General features: G+C 30.3%; 3 protein-coding genes across 3 annotated transcripts; 1 reads left to right on the forward strand and 2 right to left on the reverse strand.

The window, feature by feature from the left end:
* Nucleotides 1-437: 437 nt before the first annotated feature.
* On the reverse strand, nucleotides 438-3,793 carry LOC113367410 (esterase B2-like). The gene is made up of 5 exons (XM_026609020.1): nucleotides 3,521-3,793; nucleotides 3,035-3,451; nucleotides 2,769-2,944; nucleotides 2,262-2,397; nucleotides 438-760 (listed from the first exon to the last, which is right to left on the reverse strand). Exons 2-5 carry the CDS (start codon nucleotides 3,084-3,086, stop codon nucleotides 438-440), a joined length of 687 nt encoding a protein of 228 aa, XP_026464805.1. The 5' UTR covers nucleotides 3,087-3,451; nucleotides 3,521-3,793.
* Nucleotides 3,794-3,936: 143 nt separating this feature from the next.
* On the forward strand, nucleotides 3,937-6,175 carry LOC113368233 (protein NEDD1-like). The gene is made up of 3 exons (XM_026609798.1): nucleotides 3,937-4,211; nucleotides 4,323-4,804; nucleotides 4,931-6,175. The coding sequence occupies exons 2-3, from the start codon at nucleotides 4,338-4,340 to the stop codon at nucleotides 6,084-6,086; spliced, it is 1,623 nt and encodes a 540-aa protein (XP_026465583.1). The 5' UTR covers nucleotides 3,937-4,211; nucleotides 4,323-4,337; the 3' UTR covers nucleotides 6,087-6,175.
* Nucleotides 6,176-6,685: 510 nt separating this feature from the next.
* LOC113367411 (esterase B1-like) lies at nucleotides 6,686-18,249 on the reverse strand. Its single transcript, XM_026609021.1, has 9 exons — nucleotides 18,071-18,249; nucleotides 12,768-12,902; nucleotides 12,522-12,675; nucleotides 11,686-11,877; nucleotides 11,359-11,555; nucleotides 9,226-9,409; nucleotides 8,961-9,136; nucleotides 8,491-8,626; nucleotides 6,686-6,987 (listed from the first exon to the last, which is right to left on the reverse strand). Exons 1-9 carry the CDS (start codon nucleotides 18,218-18,220, stop codon nucleotides 6,686-6,688), a joined length of 1,626 nt encoding a protein of 541 aa, XP_026464806.1. The 5' UTR covers nucleotides 18,221-18,249.
* Nucleotides 18,250-18,316: the final 67 nt, after the last annotated feature.

Below are 18,316 nucleotides of genomic sequence, written 5' to 3' on the forward strand. Positions count from 1 at the left end.
AAATATTATTATATTTATATATACTGAAAAATAAATCAGAAATTTTGTTTTTGTTAAAATTATCTATACCTTTTTACTTTCATCTGTAAAAATCCTGTTCATGGAAATCCTTGGCTTTCTCAGTTACAGTGGTCGCCATTATATACTTGTTTCACTAGTTTTGCATCACACGTTACACTTTTATGAAGCAACTAAATTTTTTTATATGTGGATCCGATTCATATAATGGTCCAATGTTCGGAAAATTGACATTTGCAAAAGTTGTTTCTTGTTAATTTACTATTATAAACTGCATTTCAACTGAATTTTAATGGTTAAATCAAAGTCTGTCATAATAACTAGTTCGATTTTGATTGCTGAAAAGGCAGATTTGATAATTAAAATTTAGATAATTTTTATTTGAAACAACTATTGATGTAAAAAGATAATATATTGAATCAATAATAACTAAGGCTCTTCTTAACGTGACGTAATTTTATTCGATCGTGAATATAAATCATCCCAAAATTAATATCATCTTTTTGTAACATATATTTTATGTCCACTGAATTATTTGTAATATCTACATATGCTTCGTTTTCACTGTACAGAGGCCAATGTGCAGTTTGCAATTCTGAGTCATATGGTCGACCCAATAATGCAAAAGTTGTCCAAGCAGAAGCAAGAAATTCAGAAGTATTCCGTTCGACTGTACCACTTTCATAACATTTAGCATGCTTTGGTTTAAACAAATATTGTACATCGTCCGCATGGCATGTACCTATAAATTATTTAAAATAAACATGTAAATATATACGCGTATATGTTTAGCGCACATTTCATTTTTATAAACTTTGATTAATGCTTTTTATTTGAACACTTCTCACAAGGGGGCGTGATAGGCTTTTTAAAGATTTTTACACCCCCCCTCCCTCTCGGTTATACGTGGTGATTTTAAAAATTACCTCCCCCCTCCAAACATCACTTGTATGATTCAGTACTTTTTAAGAAATCGCTAGCTGAATTGATGTTGGTTTTCAATTTAACTTTTGATTATAAAAAAGTGCCTTGAACCCGATCATATCTCAATCAATTTAAAATTAATTTTGTACTCTAGAGTAAACAGCTGTTTAGTATTGAGCAGGCTTGCAACGAATAGTATATTCGGCAAAATGCCGAATACCGAATATTCGGCATGCTCCAGAGACCGAATACCGAATATTCGGCAACTATTCGGCAGGTTTTTGGCGCCTGTATGAATGTAATTACTATTCAGTAGTTGTTATATTACTAAAATGCTACATGTTTATTTAAGTTTTTGCCTAAATTTGCAACTACTATACGGTTACTCTTTGTCATTTAGAATTATTGTCATCATTTATACTATTCGGCCGAATACCGAAATAAAAGGAAAATAAATGGTAAAATCATGAATAAAGCGATTCTTTACATATATGTAAATGTATTTCTTAAACATTTAATATTTTTCTTTATAAACTCAATATTTTTTTTTTATATATTAGGAATGCTAATCGCAATAAAATATATAAAAAATGATCAAAAATATTTATATATTTTAGAAAGCCAATAATAGCTCTTTATTTGGAAATGCTTATATTGAGTATAATGAATGACTTTACTGTATTGATACAATACATGTGTTTAACCATTAAATGATTCATATTAAATAAAAATAATAATAATAAAATTAAATAATAATAAATAATAAATAAATAAAGTAACTTGTGAATATTCAGAAAAAAGTTCTTTGCGTATTCATTTGTAATCTCAGAAGTCGATAAAGTTTAAATTATTATATATACAATAACAAAATCATTTCTTCATATCATATTATGTAAACTAAACACTTCCAAAGACAGATCCATCGCGAACTCTTTATCGCTTAAAAGATAAAACACCAACAATGAGCGGCGGCGTCGCCTTTGATTTTAACTATTCAGTATTCGGCCGAATAGTTAGTTTATATTCTGTATTCGGCCGAATATTTGGTGCAAGCCTCGTATAGAGTTATAATCAGATTAACGAACATTTTTTCGTCAGTATTTTCGTAAAAATCCTGAACTGATTTCAAAAATTCAAAAACCTTTCGAATAATATTGAAATAAGAATGCATTGGTCAAGCCTATGCATAATTAACTGTTTTTTTTGTACTAGTTTAAAATATGGTTTTAAAATTACGATTTGAAACTATAAATTTTATAACAAATTTAATATTGGAGTTCAGAAAACAGAAAAAATAAAAAGTTACTTTCAATACTAACCTGGAACATTTCCGCACATAACAGCCTTAAAAACATTATTTTTGGCGTCAACAGCAAATCTATACAGATACACAGGCCCGTCATGAGATCGTGCTGTCCTTATAGCAGCATGCACAAATAATTTATCAGAGAGAAGCTGAGAAAATTGATAGAATTACAAACATAATTTTTGTTATAATGTAAAATGAAATAATGCTATATGATATATGCGTTATATTCAAAATTCTTAAGATACAGAGTTGTGCGTTCAGCGCTTTTATATACCAAAGAAAAGTAAATAAGTAAATATAATATATATATATATATATATATATATATATATTATAATTAGTTACTTGTTGTGGATTATATTTTATAAAGGACTGATTTGATTCAAATATTGAGAGCTCATAATACTAGGCGCGCTGTGCTATTAAAATGTTGTCCATTGTCTTAACTCTTGCCACATTAAAACTCTCTATAATATTATATAATGATGTATATTTATAATAGGCAAATTTTACTTACCTTTATATACATATCTATATTTTCAATATTCGGCTCAGAATTACTGAAATAATTTTTTTTAATATCGTTGGCTAATTCCTTAGTTAATGCCTCTTGAACATTCAAGTTAAGTTCTTGTGGCAAAAGACACGTAAAGTCTCCAAGACTTGAAAAAATCGTCGGATTGTTCATAGTCTCTAAAACATTGGGAATCGTACATATAAAACTACAAAAGTTAAAAAAAAGTATACTAGTATGCAATATTATATCAAGGAATTTTACATTACCTTTGTATAACAGAAGAGCCTCGTGTGATGTAATTCCTGTGATGAATGGCATGCCCAATCCCCAACCCCAACCTTTCTTTCTTTTGGTAGCAAGTTCTAACGGATGTGCTGGATATAAATGGATGGATATAAACGGATGTGCTAAATATAATAAAACCCAGAAAAGTAAACCTGAAGATTCCCTGGTAAGTCAAAACCTATCAAAATAGCTATACTTTTAATGTGCAAAGTAGTCTTGTTGGTTTAAGATCCTGTATATTCATTGAATCTGAACAATCAATTATAATATATAAATGTCTCATCATTCCCAATCTTGAATGGCCAACTCGTGCTGCCTGTCGCTGCCTTTTTGCTTTCTGTATGATGTCTGCAATAGATCCTTCCACCAAACCATCATCATCTTCTTTAATTGCCTCCCTTAAAAAAATATAAATGTAACTCCAGTCTTTATCTGTATTGAATATGCAGTAGCAATAAAATGCTTACCAAGTCTTTTCATATCCAGACTCCCACCGATATTCTTTTGGATCTTCTTCATCAGCCATTCTTGAGCAATGAATTTATATGGCACACTAATAGTAAGCTTACAATTTGTACCTAAATTTCTATATTAGTGTTCCAGTCAATATTATCATAGATACGAACTTATTATATATTTTCTAGCCCAAATATTCTAAAATTATATTATATACACAGAAGACATTCAAAATACTGCATTTTGTTCATTTGACACCGGTTTGACAGTTCTTCCGTTGTACAAAAGTTAAATAAAAAATACCTCCATAGATAAAAGAAGAGTATATATATGGATACTTCCATAGATTTTTTTTCAAAATGGCCTAGTAAGGTAGTGGCGCTAGTGCTCGAATAAAAATTAATGAAACTTCTTCGGTATCCTTTCTTCATTGTTTTGTCTTACTATGCGAACCTTGAAAATAACGGTTTGTCTTCTACTTGTCCAATCAAAGAATGCGTTTTTTGACATTTAAATTGAATGAAACATACAAATTGTTATTGTTGCAATAAATGAAATACGAGCGCATTTTTAAGAGATATGAGTAATCGAATCATTGTAACATGTAACACAGCTGATTCAAGTTTTATTGTTTCCATATAAATTATTCAAAAACTTCATACACACACTAACAATATAAGAGCAAGAGCACAAGTGTTCACTGTAAGTAAATTTCTCTTGTTATGATATAGTTAATAATTATAATTAAACATGGTAAAAAGTGTTATTTGCTTTAGATGTTATCATTATTTTAATAATACTATTAATCTCTAGGATAGCAGAGATACAATGGCATCGGGTGGCCATAATATAGTATTTTATGATACCAGCAATTATAAACCTCTATGTGAATATGGAAGTTTCACAGAACCCGTTCATTCTATTGATTGGAGTTATGACTCCAAATATTTGCTAGTGGTTCCTTCCACAGGATGTTGTGAAATTGTGAGACCATATTTCTCAGAAGCCAAGGTTTTACAAAGTATCAAAATTCATGGAGTAAAATCTGCCGTGTTTTTCAAAAATACTCACAGATTTATAGGCATGGGCTTCGGTAATGGCGATGTGCAAATATGGGATACAAAAAAGCAAGAGGTCAGCAAAACAATGGTTTCAACTCACGCCAATGTCAATTGTATTGATATTTCATTCAATGACAATTATATGAGTGTTGGTTGTGAAGATGGTCATATTAATTTATATGGGTTAACAACCAACAAGAGGATGCAGTCTCTAACCATAAACTCAACAAGCTGGTATATATACATTTAATACGTTTATAATATGCTATTTCATATCCTATCATATCAAGCACAAATATATATCATTTTTAATTTCTTCTCGTATTTAATTTGATATTGAATATTTGTTTTTATTTTTAGGCCTATAACATCACTAAAATATAGTAGTAGAGAACATGGAATGTTTGGTGCAACAAATGATCATGGTTTTGTAGCCATCTGGGACGTAGTAAAGCGTAAAAATCATTTATTTATTGCCAAAAATCATTCATCTATTGCATCTGGCATTGCTTTATCACCCATTAATACCAATTTTTTTGTTTCTGTTGGCTATGATCATTTAATTTGTATGTGTGATTTACGGACCAAGCAATCTGTTTGCAATCGTGAGTCACCATATGCTTTAACATCGGTTGACATGTCAAGTGATGGAATAATGATGATGTGTGGTCATAGGAAAGGAGGAATATTGATTTATGATTTACGGAATAATAAAGAACCTTTACTGAATTTATCAGAGCATACTGGAGTCGTATCATCAGTAGCATTTCAACATGCTGTAAGAGATAATAATAAAGAAAAAGGCCATGAAACTAGCATAGAACAAAATTTGTCATCGGACAATATAAGCATTGAAAAAGTCAGTACATCTGATGAACAACAAGATGATAGTTTTCTCAATCTTTTGGATGATATGAAAGAAAATACTTATGTATCTCCGAACATTTTACAAACTCCAGCCAAATGTGAAATTGATACTTTTATGAATGACCTAACTAGTCCCAAAGTAAGTGAACCAGATTTGTTGTTAAAAAATTTGACACCAAAGGAATGCCGAAACCTTAAATCGTCCAATATTAACTCTAATGAATATCTATCACCACTACCTTCAATAAATTATGAAACAGCTTCTAGAAATGAAATATTTAAATCTACACCAATTCCAGAAGAACTGAAAAAAGAAGAAGCTAAAGAATATTTAAATTGTGAAGTAAACAATGCTGATTATTTGGTTTTAAAAAATGAGGTTGAAGATATGAAAAAACATATGATGCAAATGATAGAAATGCACAAATCTAGCATGTTACGTTTGCACATGTTACTTTGCACGCAACATATAGAACTTATGAATAAACTTGATAGTGGATCGATAACTACAGATACAATGCAATTGAAAAAGGAAATAAAAAGATTACAAGATGAAAATGAAATTTTGAGTTATGAAAATGGAATTATGAGATCAGAACGAGATAAGTATTTATCAGAGCCAATTTCTTCAAATGGCATTGATGATTGATTTTAATTGCTTACATTGTTGTATATTTACTATAAATATTTTAAGCTAATCATAGTGATTAAATTGTTAATATATGTTATTTAATAACTGAAGGCATGTGTGCAAATCATTCAATTTTGCATGCTTTATTTATATTATAAATATTATTATATTTATATATACTGAAAAATAAATCAGAAATTTTGTTTTTGTTAAAATTATCTATACCTTTTTACTTTCATCTGTAAAAATCCTGGTTCATGGAAATCCTTGGCTTTCTCAGTTACAGTGGTCGCCATTATATACTTGTTTCACTAGTTTTGCATCACACGTTACACTTTTATGAAGCAACTAAATTTTTTTTATATGTGGATCCGATTCATATAATGGTCCAATGTTCGGAAAATTGACATTTGCAAAAGTTGTTTCTTGTTAATTTACTATTATAAACTGCATTTCAACTGAATTTTAATGGTTAAATCAAAGTCTGTCATAATAACTAGTTCGATTTTGATTGCTGAAAAGGCAGATTTGATAATTAAAATTTAGATAATTTTTATTTGAAACAACTATTGATGTAAAAAGATAATATATTGAATCAATAATAACTAAGGCTCTTCTTAACGTGACGTAATTTTATTCGATCGTGAATATAAATCATCCCAAAAATTAATATCATCTTTTTGTAACATATATTTTATGTCCACTGAATTATTTGTAATATCTACATAAGCTTCGTTTTCACTGTACAGAGGCCAATGTGCAGTTTGCAATTCTGAGTCATATGGTCGACCCAATAATGCAAAAGTTGTCCAAGCAGAAGCAAGAAATTCAGAAGTATTCCGTTCGACTGTACCACTTTCATAACATTTAGCATGCTTTGGTTTAAACAAATATTGTACATCGTCCGCATGGCATGTACCTATAAATTATTTAAAATAAACATGTAAATATATACGCGTATATGTTTAGCGCACATTTCATTTTTATAAACTTTGATTAATGCTTTTTATTTGAACACTTCTCACAAGGGGGCGTGATAGGCTTTTTAAAGATTTTTACACCCCCCCTCCCTCTCGGTTATACGTGGTGATTTTAAAAATTACCTCCCCCCTCCAAACATCACTTGTATGATTCAGTACTTTTTAAGAAATCGCTAGCTGAATTGATGTTGGTTTTCAATTTAACTTTTGATTATAAAAAAGTGCCTTGAACCCGATCATATCTCAATCAATTTAAAATTAATTTTGTACTCTAGAGTAAACAGCTGTTTAGTATTGAGCAGGCTTGCAACGAATAGTATATTCGGCAAAATGCCGAATACCGAATATTCGGCATGCTCCAGAGACCGAATACCGAATATTCGGCAACTATTCGGCAGGTTTTTGGCGCCTGTATGAATGTAATTACTATTCAGTAGTTGTTATATTACTAAAATGCTACATGTTTATTTAAGTTTTTGCCTAAATTTGCAACTACTATACGGTTACTCTTTGTCATTTAGAATTATTGTCATCATTTATACTATTCGGCCGAATACCGAAATAAAAGGAAAATAAATGGTAAAATCATGAATAAAGCGATTCTTTACATATATGTAAATGTATTTCTTAAACATTTAATATTTTTCTTTATAAACTCAATATTTTTTTTTTATATATTAGGAATGCTAATCGCAATAAAATATATAAAAAATGATCAAAAATATTTATATATTTTAGAAAGCCAATAATAGCTCTTTATTTGGAAATGCTTATATTGAGTATAATGAATGACTTTACTGTATTGATACAATACATGTGTTTAACCATTAAATGATTCATATTAAATAAAAATAATAATAATAATAATTAAATAATAATAAATAATAAATAAATAAAGTAACTTGTGAATATTCAGAAAAAAGTTCTTTGCGTATTCATTTGTAATCTCAGAAGTCGATAAAGTTTAAATTATTATATATACAATAACAAAATCATTTCTTCATATCATATTATGTAAACTAAACACTTCCAAAGACAGATCCATCGCGAACTCTTTATCGCTTAAAAGATAAAACACCAACAATGAGCGGCGGCGTCGCCTTTGATTTTAACTATTCAGTATTCGGCCGAATAGTTAGTTTATATTCTGTATTCGGCCGAATATTTGGTGCAAGCCTCGTATAGAGTTATAATCAGATTAACGAACATTTTTTCGTCAGTATTTTCGTAAAAAATCCTGAACTGATTTCAAAAATTCAAAAACCTTTCGAATAATATTGAAATAAGAATGCATTGGTCAAGCCTATGCATAATTAACTGTTTTTTTTGTACTAGTTTAAAATATGGTTTTAAAATTACGATTTGAAACTATAAATTTTATAACAAATTTAATATTGGAGTTCAGAAAACAGAAAAAATAAAAAGTTACTTTCAATACTAACCTGGAACATTTCCGCACATAACAGCCTTAAAAACATTATTTTTGGCGTCAACAGCAAATCTATACAGATACACAGGCCCGTCATGAGATCGTGCTGTCCTTATAGCAGCATGCACAAATAATTTATCAGAGAGAAGCTGAGAAAATTGATAGAATTACAAACATAATTTTTGTTCTAATGTAAAATGAAATAATGCTAGATGATATATGCGTTATATTCTAAATTCTTAAAATACAGAGTTGTGCGCTCAGCGCTTTTAGATACCAAAGAAAAGTAAATTAGTAAATAATTAGTTACTTGTTGTGGATTATATTTTATAAAGGACTGATTTGATTCAAATATTGAGAGCTCATAATACTAGGCGCGCTGTGCTATTAAAATGTTGTCCATTGTCTTAACTCTTGCCACATTAAAACTCTCTATAGTATTATATAATGATGTATATTTATAATAGGCAAATTTTTACTTACCTTTATATACATATCTATATTTTCAATATTCGGCTCAGAATTACTGAAATAATGTTTTTTAATATTGTTAGCTAATTCCTTAGTTAATGCCTCTTGAACATTCAAGTTAAGTTCTTGTGGCAAAAGACACGTAAAGTCTCCAAGACTTGAAAGAATCGTCGGATTGTTCATAGTCTCTAAAACATTGGGAATCGTACATATAAAACTACAAAAGTTAAAAAAAGTATACTAGTATGCAATATTATATCAAGGAATTTTACATTACCTTTGTATAACAGAAGAGCCTCGTGTGATGTAATTCCTGTGATGAATGGCATGCCCAATCCCCAACCCCAACCTTTCTTTCTTTTGGTAGCAAGTTCTAACGGATGTGCTGGAAGAAAACACTGTTCATTTTCGTATGGTTCAACCACTGGTCCAAAAGGGAATAGCACATATGTGCGTTTTTCCTATAATTATTATATTAAATGAGAGCGTGATATTGATATCTATGCATCAATAATCTTAGGTTAAACACCTTATTTTATATATAAATCAATCAACAATATTATGATGTTATTTTAAATGAATTGAATGAACTTTGGGCAAAATATTAGGACATGTGGACTTTTTTTTCCAAATGTTGCAAAATATATCCAATGAAATGTGTTCAAAAACACAAATCAAGTGTATTACAGTTTGTATTTTCATATTCTGAGTTATAGGGTATCTAACTATGTAAAATATAATATTACAAAAAAATTGCTATTCTACTTTTAATTTAATGAGAAGCATGCATTTCTCAAACGGTCAGTTGTGCAGTAGATAGGTGCACATGTATATATATATATATATATATATATATATATATATAAATATATATACAGGGCCGGTCCTGCCTTGTATGCGATGCATGCAAAAAATGCGGGCGCAAGCCTTAGGGGGCGCCAAAACCAGTTTTGGGTATTAAATTTATAATATATCATTTATATTTCTTATTATTCATATAAAATCTAGAATATTTAATAAATTATAATAAACAAATCTAACTTAACTAGAGATACGGAGACACAAAAAGCATATTTATTTTGCAATGTGATATCAGTAGAAACAATTAACTGATTAATAATTCTGCAAATTAGTAAATGACAGCTTTGTTTATTGCTTAATTTACTTATTCAATTTTTTCTTTGTTTGAAGTCACCGTGGAATCGAAAAAGAAATTATCTAGTGTTCAATCCCATAAGCGTAAACCTGCGAAATATGAAATTAATTATTGGGCATTATTGACGAAAAATTGCGAGCTGATTTAGTTGAAACAGAACTTTTTAAAAAATATAAACAAATTATAATCGGGATAATGAAAAATGGGGAGTCAGTGCTTAAAAAATGGCATGTTTATTCCGAGAAATTGAATTGTAACTTTTGTTTTTGTTGCAAATATTTCGCATCTGATGAACTTTGAAAGACATGCGTGGTTAGGGTTATGGAAATGGAACAAATATGAAAAATGAAAGCAAAATTTACTTTGGAACGAAAATCTTAAGGCTTTTTTATACCTAGTGGTGTCAATATTCTGAATTTAATAATTATTAACTATGCAGAAATAATACATACCAAATATAATTAGTTTTGTTCAATATAGTTCAAGAAATGTGTAATTTCTTTGCATTTTTTACTGATTATTGGATAATACTTCTAAAATACGTTAACAATTGATCTGAATATGACGGGAAAGCAAGGATGAATACAATTCGGCTCTTACGATATCAATAAGAAGAAGTTTACGACGCAATTTTGGATATTGTAAATAATGAAAGATTAAATTAATGTAAAATTAAAAAAAAATCCAACATGAAATACGAATGTTATGATCGAAAATGAAAAGCTAGTTTTTTTTAGTTTTCTTGGCATGATTTGCTCAATAGAATAAATAGCATAATAAATAAGTAAAATGTTTCAAAACCCAAATATTAAAAATGCAATACTTTAAAAATAATTTAAAATTTTAAAATATCTGATTATAATCAACCCACGAATAGCCTAGATTTTCTAAATAAATTTAAAATCAATGTATTTTATACGCTTTTAGATTATATCTAATTTTTTTGTACTAAATCCAGAATAATTAAAAATTAATTTTTAAAAAAATATGTGATTCTTATATAATTTTAATAATAAACTGTTAAAACAGTTAAAATTAATAGGGGGAGGGCGCTAAAAAAAGAGTTGCATGCTGGCGCTAAGGACCCCAGGACCGGCCCTGTATATATATATATTATATATATATATATATATGTATATGTACATATATATGTATATTATTGTATATACATATATATATATATCATATGGAATTAGTCAGTTAATATTTATGATTTTTGAAAAACAACTGATTTTATATTAATATTTACAAAACCTGTGGAGTTAGAAGAGTTTCTTGTCTTTGTACAATCTGTTTAGCATCAGCTTCTAATAAAATATTCAATGCCTCTTTTTGGCCCAATTCGTGAGTCCAGCCAAATCGTTCTGCCAATAACAGCGAACGTTTGGGATCGCTTACTGATCGGTGATTAAATGCTGAGCCGCTCTGAGCGATTGCTTTGTGAAATAGACCTATATTAAAAAACAAAATTAAAATAAGGTATAAAATGTAACACTGGTTGTGTATAAAATTAAGTCTTATATAACTGGTTGCCATTGAAATATCTTAAATACAATTATATTAAATAATTAAAATAATTAACTTCAGACATCGGTGATAGCATATGCATATGCACACTGCAAGCGCCGGCACTTTCGCCAAATAATGTTACATTATTAGAATCACCACCAAAGTGATGTATATTTTTCTTTACCCATTTTAATACCAGAACTTGATCTTTCATTCCTGCATTTCCTGGCACATTTAACTCAGGATCTGAAAAGCTTAGGAAACCTATAACAAATAAAATATCATGATAACAATAGAAATCATTTATTTTCACTGATGTATCCTCACTTCTGAGAACGAAAATTGAAATATTAAATTAGTGGATTTTTTTTAACAATACATTGCACATTTATTACATTAGGTAACAAATGTAAATAACTTTGTAACTCCCGGTATACGTTGCGCGTACATTACATTTAGTTAACATTTGTTATATAACTTTGTGACATAAAATGTTACAATATGGCAACAAGTAGTGTTTACTGGGATTATTGAAATATAAATATCGGGTTATGAAAATTTTGCACTTTGTTCATATTTTTGTCCATCATATCTAATAGCAAATTATAGTTTCTTATTAGAAATTAAATTAATTCTTTGCGAGCGCTGCTATACACAAGTCGACATGCATATATTTATATATGTTGCTTAACTCTATAATATTGATTAACTTACAGTTATATAAATATGCCAATGAAAATCTTAAAACTGTTCAATGTTTAAAATTTACTTTTTTTTTAAATGTTAAAAAACTGATTAAAAATCGAGAAACACCAGATATTCCTGCCCTTAAGCATTTTGAAGGCCGGCGTATATCACAAGTTCAAATTTACATTTGAAAAATAAAAATGTTTGGAAAAATAACTTACCAAAAGCGCCCAAACGGTAATTAAACGTGACTACAACTACATTGTTAGCTACGAGATAATCAGGTCCATACAAATCTGAAGAGCTGGTACCTCGCATAAATCCTCCACCAAATATGTAAACCATGACCGGGCACAGCCTCGTGGAAGGTTTTATCTGATCAAAAATCAGTTTATCGAATATATAATTATAATTATTAAAACTTAAGTTATTAATTATTAAAACTTAAGTTTTACAAGTATACGTACTTCTTTGGTATAAATATTCAAAGTTAGGCAATCTTCCGAGCCCACATAACGTTTACTTAAGGTCTCCTGTTGGGAGCATGGCAATGCAGGCACACATTGCAAATTTTTGGTTGGGGATACTAATTCGACTGGATCCTAGAAGAAAAATTCAAAAACATTATTATATATATTATATAATTCGCTTTACACGGTTTTTGAAAATGTATTTTTAACGAAATGTATTAATTTAGCATTATCGCATGATCCATATTTTTTTAACGGAATGTATTAATTTAGCATTATTACGTGAAATTTTAAACCTTAAATTATTAACTATATCTATAATAGCATTTTCATTGTTTTATTGTCATTTTTTTTAAATTTTCATTCTGCAATCTTTAAAAATAATTACATTTAGCAGAGAATAAAAAAAACTAACTGCAAAATACGAATTCTTACTAGCTTATAATAGTCTACGCTATGATGGAAATAGGTAGACTCCCCGTTTCATGACCAAAACTAAATTTTATGTGCGTATAAGAAAGTTTGTTTAAAGTACCAAAAAGAGCAGTACTCTTTTTAAACTTTGTTTCTAATTAGTATTTATATAAATGATTGCGTAAATTTATTTAAGGTGATCGAATAACAGTATTATTTTTTATTGAAATAAATTTATTAAAAGTGCACATGTTTCATAATATATATACATTGATATTTATTTTTGCCTTCTCGTAGGGTAAGTTAGTAATCGCAAAAAAGTTGAAAATGAAAATTTTTATATATCTTTACATTTTGGCATACCTTTAAATAATGAATGTATTTGTGTGTGTGTGTGTGTTTGGATACAAATTTTCGTCGACTATTTCGTGAACACTGATCAACCGATTTGAATCATTCAAAAAACATTCGATTCGCATTGACGACGAGAAGTGCTGATTAGTTTTGGCAGGGGCAGCTCCAGCCGTTTTGAAGATACGGGACAAAAAGTGCTAAAAATGGTAATACAGTTTTTGAGATAACGGAGCGTCCGATTTGAATGATTCGAAAAATATTTTATTTGTATTGACAAAATGAAAAACCGTTAAAATTTTTGAGAAGATGGGCATAGCGGTCTCGGAGATCTAATAAGTAAAAAAAAAAGTAAAACAAAATTCATTTGGCGGTCAATGATATTTACATATGCACATTAAATTATCAGTTATTTTATGAAAATTTTAATAATAGGAACTAATTTTATTTACATTTCTTTGGGTTCTGTACCAATGTTTATCCGTTAAGGTGCGCCCTAACCTGGCGCACCTTATTATGTGATATTGCTATAGGTGCGTCCACACCTAACGAACGAACACCTAACGAAAAGAACGTACCAGAACGAACGGCAACAGCATAGTGTGGACGCCACAACGATCACGAACGAACATAAACAAACATGGCGAGCAATGTTCCGCAACTTGTCGGTACATCAAAGGGAATTGTTCGTTCATGTTTGAACTCGTATGTGCAGTGTGGACGCTACCACGAATGTAGAAAAACATTTTTCTTTTTTGATGTTAAAATGTGCAGTCCTGCATTAGTTTATGTTGTGTTTATTACAAGATATTGCTGTTATTGACAAATTTTGTAAATATGATGACTTTAAATAATTTTGCTCTTTCCCGCCACTTTAAATAAAAAATCTGACATTTCACGGTACATCCTCGAACAAAAAGATTCAAGCCCTCACTGCTTTGAGGCGTTTGTTTGGAATTTTTCGCGTTCGTTCGTGTTCCTGTTCGTTCTTCTTTGTATTTTCTTGTTCGACATGTTCGTTCGTGTTTGTTCGTTAGGTGTGGACGCACCTCAAGGTTTTCAACTTGTCGGTATATCAAAGAAAATTGTTCGTTCATGTTTGTATTCGTATGTGGTTCGTTCTGGTACGTTCATTTGTGTTCGTTCGTTAGGTGTGGACGCGCACCTTATTATGTGATATTGCTATTGTTGATAAATTTTGTAAATTTGATCACTTGAAATAATTTTTCCCTTTCCGTCCACTTTAACTAATAAAACTGATGTTTCACGGAACATTCTCGAACAAAGAAGATTCAAGCCCTCACTGCTTTAAAGCTCGAGTTCGTTTGGAATGATTCGTCTTCAGGTGCGTCCACACCTAACGAACGAACACGAACGAACATGTCGAACAAGAAAATACAAAGAAGAACGAACAGGAACACGAACGAACGCGAAAAATTCCAAACGAACTTAAACAAGCGCTTAAGGGGGGCGATACATGTAATCGCCTTAATTTTAACCATTTTTTGAGGACTTTTTAAACTAGGAAGGAATGACTGAATCTTTTTGAACTTTTTTAGGGTTATTTATTATATATTAAAATACACAAAAAAAATTTTTATTTAATTTTTTTTTTTAAATGGCTGCCGTAAAAATAAATCTGCCAAGACCCTTTCGGAAAACGCCATCAATTTGCGGGCGTTCTCACTTTTCGTACGGTGATTTGAAATCAAAAAAATTAGTTTGTACGTGTTCATAAAACATATCTTCTAGTTAAACCAAAAAAAAATTAAAAAAGTCACAAAATCGTAAATTGGCACACCTCAGAAAAAAAAGTTCGATTTTTCACCTTTTTTTCAATGGTTTTTTTTGGTAAAAGGGTTAATTTTTGAAAATTTTTTTGGAATGTTTGAGGTTTAACTAGAAGCTATTACTGTAAAGTAGATGTGTGCAAAATTTCATTGGAATCGGTTAAGAACTTTTTGAGTTATCCCGCCCGCAAATTTCAAAAATGTCGTTTTGAGAAAAACGCGTTTAAAGTTTTGACACAGAAACAGATAAGAGTACAATAGCACTCAAGCGTCGAGTTGAGGCGTGGCACTTAAATGAGTTTTTTTTGTATAAATAATGATAATTTTGTTTTGAATATTTACAGGCATATTTTTGAGATGTTATTGTAACGATTTATGAAAGAAAAAAAAATCGATTTTTTTTTTCTAGTTACATGTATCGCCCCCCTTAAGAGCAGTGAGCGCTTGAATTTTCGTTGTTCGTAGACGTTCCGTGAAACGTCAGTTTTATTATTGATATGGATGTAAGCTTTAATCATACGGCATTTTCACTTGTTTTTGTGTGATTTTTATTCGTGTATATTTTGTAAATATACCGTAAATAAATTATTCAATTAATTTCACTCAGTTTTTGTATTTAATATTTATATTTTGAGTCGTTTTCTTTCCTCAGCATTCATATTCGGAGCAAGCTGAACATTCCAGGCTTGAGCCTAACTATACTCAATTTTCAAACTCTCATCCTCAACATATATGTTGAATGTCTATGTATGATAACAAGTTTAATATTTACTTGTAAAGACTGCAATTTCTTCTTTACTGCAGCTTCTGACATCCCAAACGTTCTGCCTACACTTTCCCAAGCATCGTTTTATTTTTCTAATAATTTTATAAAAAGGGTCTTTAGTCTCCCATATTATAGGAAAAAAAATATTATTAAATTATTAAAATTATTAAAACAAAAATGTTCGTTTGCGTTCGTTGAGACGTCCACACTGCAAATACGAGTACCAACACGAACGAACAATTCCCTTTGATGTACCGACAAGTTGCGGAACATTGCTCGCCATGTTTGTTTATGTTCGTTCGTGACGTCGTGGCGTCCACACTATGCTGTTGCCGTTCGTTCTGGCACGTTCGTTAATGTTCGTTCGTGTTCGTTCGTTAGGTGTGGATGCACCTTTCGTTCGTGTTCGTGTTCGTTTTTCTTTGTATTTTCTTGTTCGTCATGTTCGTTCGTGCTCGTTCGTTATAAGGTGCGTCCACACCTAACGAACGAACACGAACGAACATGTCGAACAAGAAAATACAAAGAAGAACGAACAGGAACACAAACGAACGCAAAAAATTCCAAACGAACTTGAACAAGCGCTTAAAAGCAGTGAGCGCTTGAATTTTCGTTGTTCGCAGATGTTCCGTGAAACGTCAGTTTTATTATTGATATGGATGTAAGCTTTAATCATACGACATTTTCACTGGTTTTTGTGTGATTTTTGTTCGTGTATATTTTGTAAATATACTGTAAATAAATTATTCAATTAATTTCACTCAGTTTTTGTATTTAATATTTATATTTTGAGTCGTTTTCTTTTCTCAGCATTCATATTTGGAGCAAGCTGAACATTCCAGGCTTGAGCTAACTATACTCAATTTTCATACTCTCATCCTCAACATATATGTTGAATGTCTATGTATGATAACAAGTTTGATATTTACTTGTAAAGACTGCAATCATACTCTTCTTTTATCTATGACTGCAATTTCTTCTTTACTGCAGCTTCTGACATCCCAAACGTTTTGCCTACACTTTCCCAAGCATCGTTTTTTTTTCTAATAATTTTATAAAAAGGGTCTTTAGTCTCCCATATTATAGGAAACTTTTCTATTTCATTTATGAATGATGAAATTACGTCATTTGACCATTCCATAATTTATTCAAATTTTCAAACTGTACACAATAATTAAAAGTAAATATTATTAAAATTTTCAAACATTAAAATTAATAACATTATTATTAAATTTAAAAAAATTATTATTAAATTATTAAAATTATTAAAACAAAAATGTTCGTTTGCGTTCGTTGAGACGTCCACACTGCACATACGAGTTCAAACATGAACGAACAATTCCCTTTGATGTACCGACAAGTTGCGGAACATTGTTCGCCATGTTTGTTTATGTTCGTTCGTGATCGTCGTGGCGTCCACACTATGCTGTTGCCGTTCGTTCTGGTACGTTTTTTTATGTTCGTTCGTGTTCGTTCGTTAGGTGTGGACGCACCTATAGCCCGCTCCACTGCACGAACGCGCACGGTGAATCCTGTTTTTGACATGCGCGAGGTTTGCTTTTGCTCGCAATAATTTAGTCTGCGCACATTGCGAACAGATTCGCCGATTCGCCGTACAGATTCGTGCAATGGTGCGGGCCATAATGACGGTGAAGGATGGGTGAAGGCACCTTTAGATCCGACGCGCGCTAAGTTCAAAATTTCCAGAATATTTCAAAAGATAATAGAAAATTCCAGAAAGTCAAATGCTTTTAAAAATTTCAAAATTCTCTAAAATTTAATTTTTTCAAAGTTTGAAAATCATTTTCAATCTTTTTTAAGATTTAAATTTTCGGTATAAGGCACAATGCCATGCGCCACTAGTTCGTTCAATGTATTTGTTATTCATTATATTGAAAATTGAAAGAATGTATTTTTCATTTTTTATACCGTGCTAAGCGGGGGATATGTGTAATATATATGCAAAATTCCATAATTACCTGAAACCGCAAACTTCCAACAGGAGTTTCTGCATATCTTATTCCTTTGAAACTATAATAATCAACACCGGTGCAGCTAACAGTTAATTGCCCTTGCACGGTTCCGTTCGCAGTGTCAACAAACATATTCATAACTTTTTTTATTTTCATTCACTTTATTAATTAGCAACTGTGTAATCCACACCACACATTTTTTGAGTCATTGGCAGTAAAATTTAAACCGATATGATAATACAAAATTTATTC

This window comes from Ctenocephalides felis, unplaced genomic scaffold (genome assembly GCF_003426905.1).
Source record: "Ctenocephalides felis isolate EL2017-DRISC unplaced genomic scaffold, ASM342690v1 CF-g0.4_SCAFFOLD_01170, whole genome shotgun sequence".
NCBI lineage: Eukaryota > Metazoa > Arthropoda > Insecta > Siphonaptera > Pulicidae > Ctenocephalides > Ctenocephalides felis.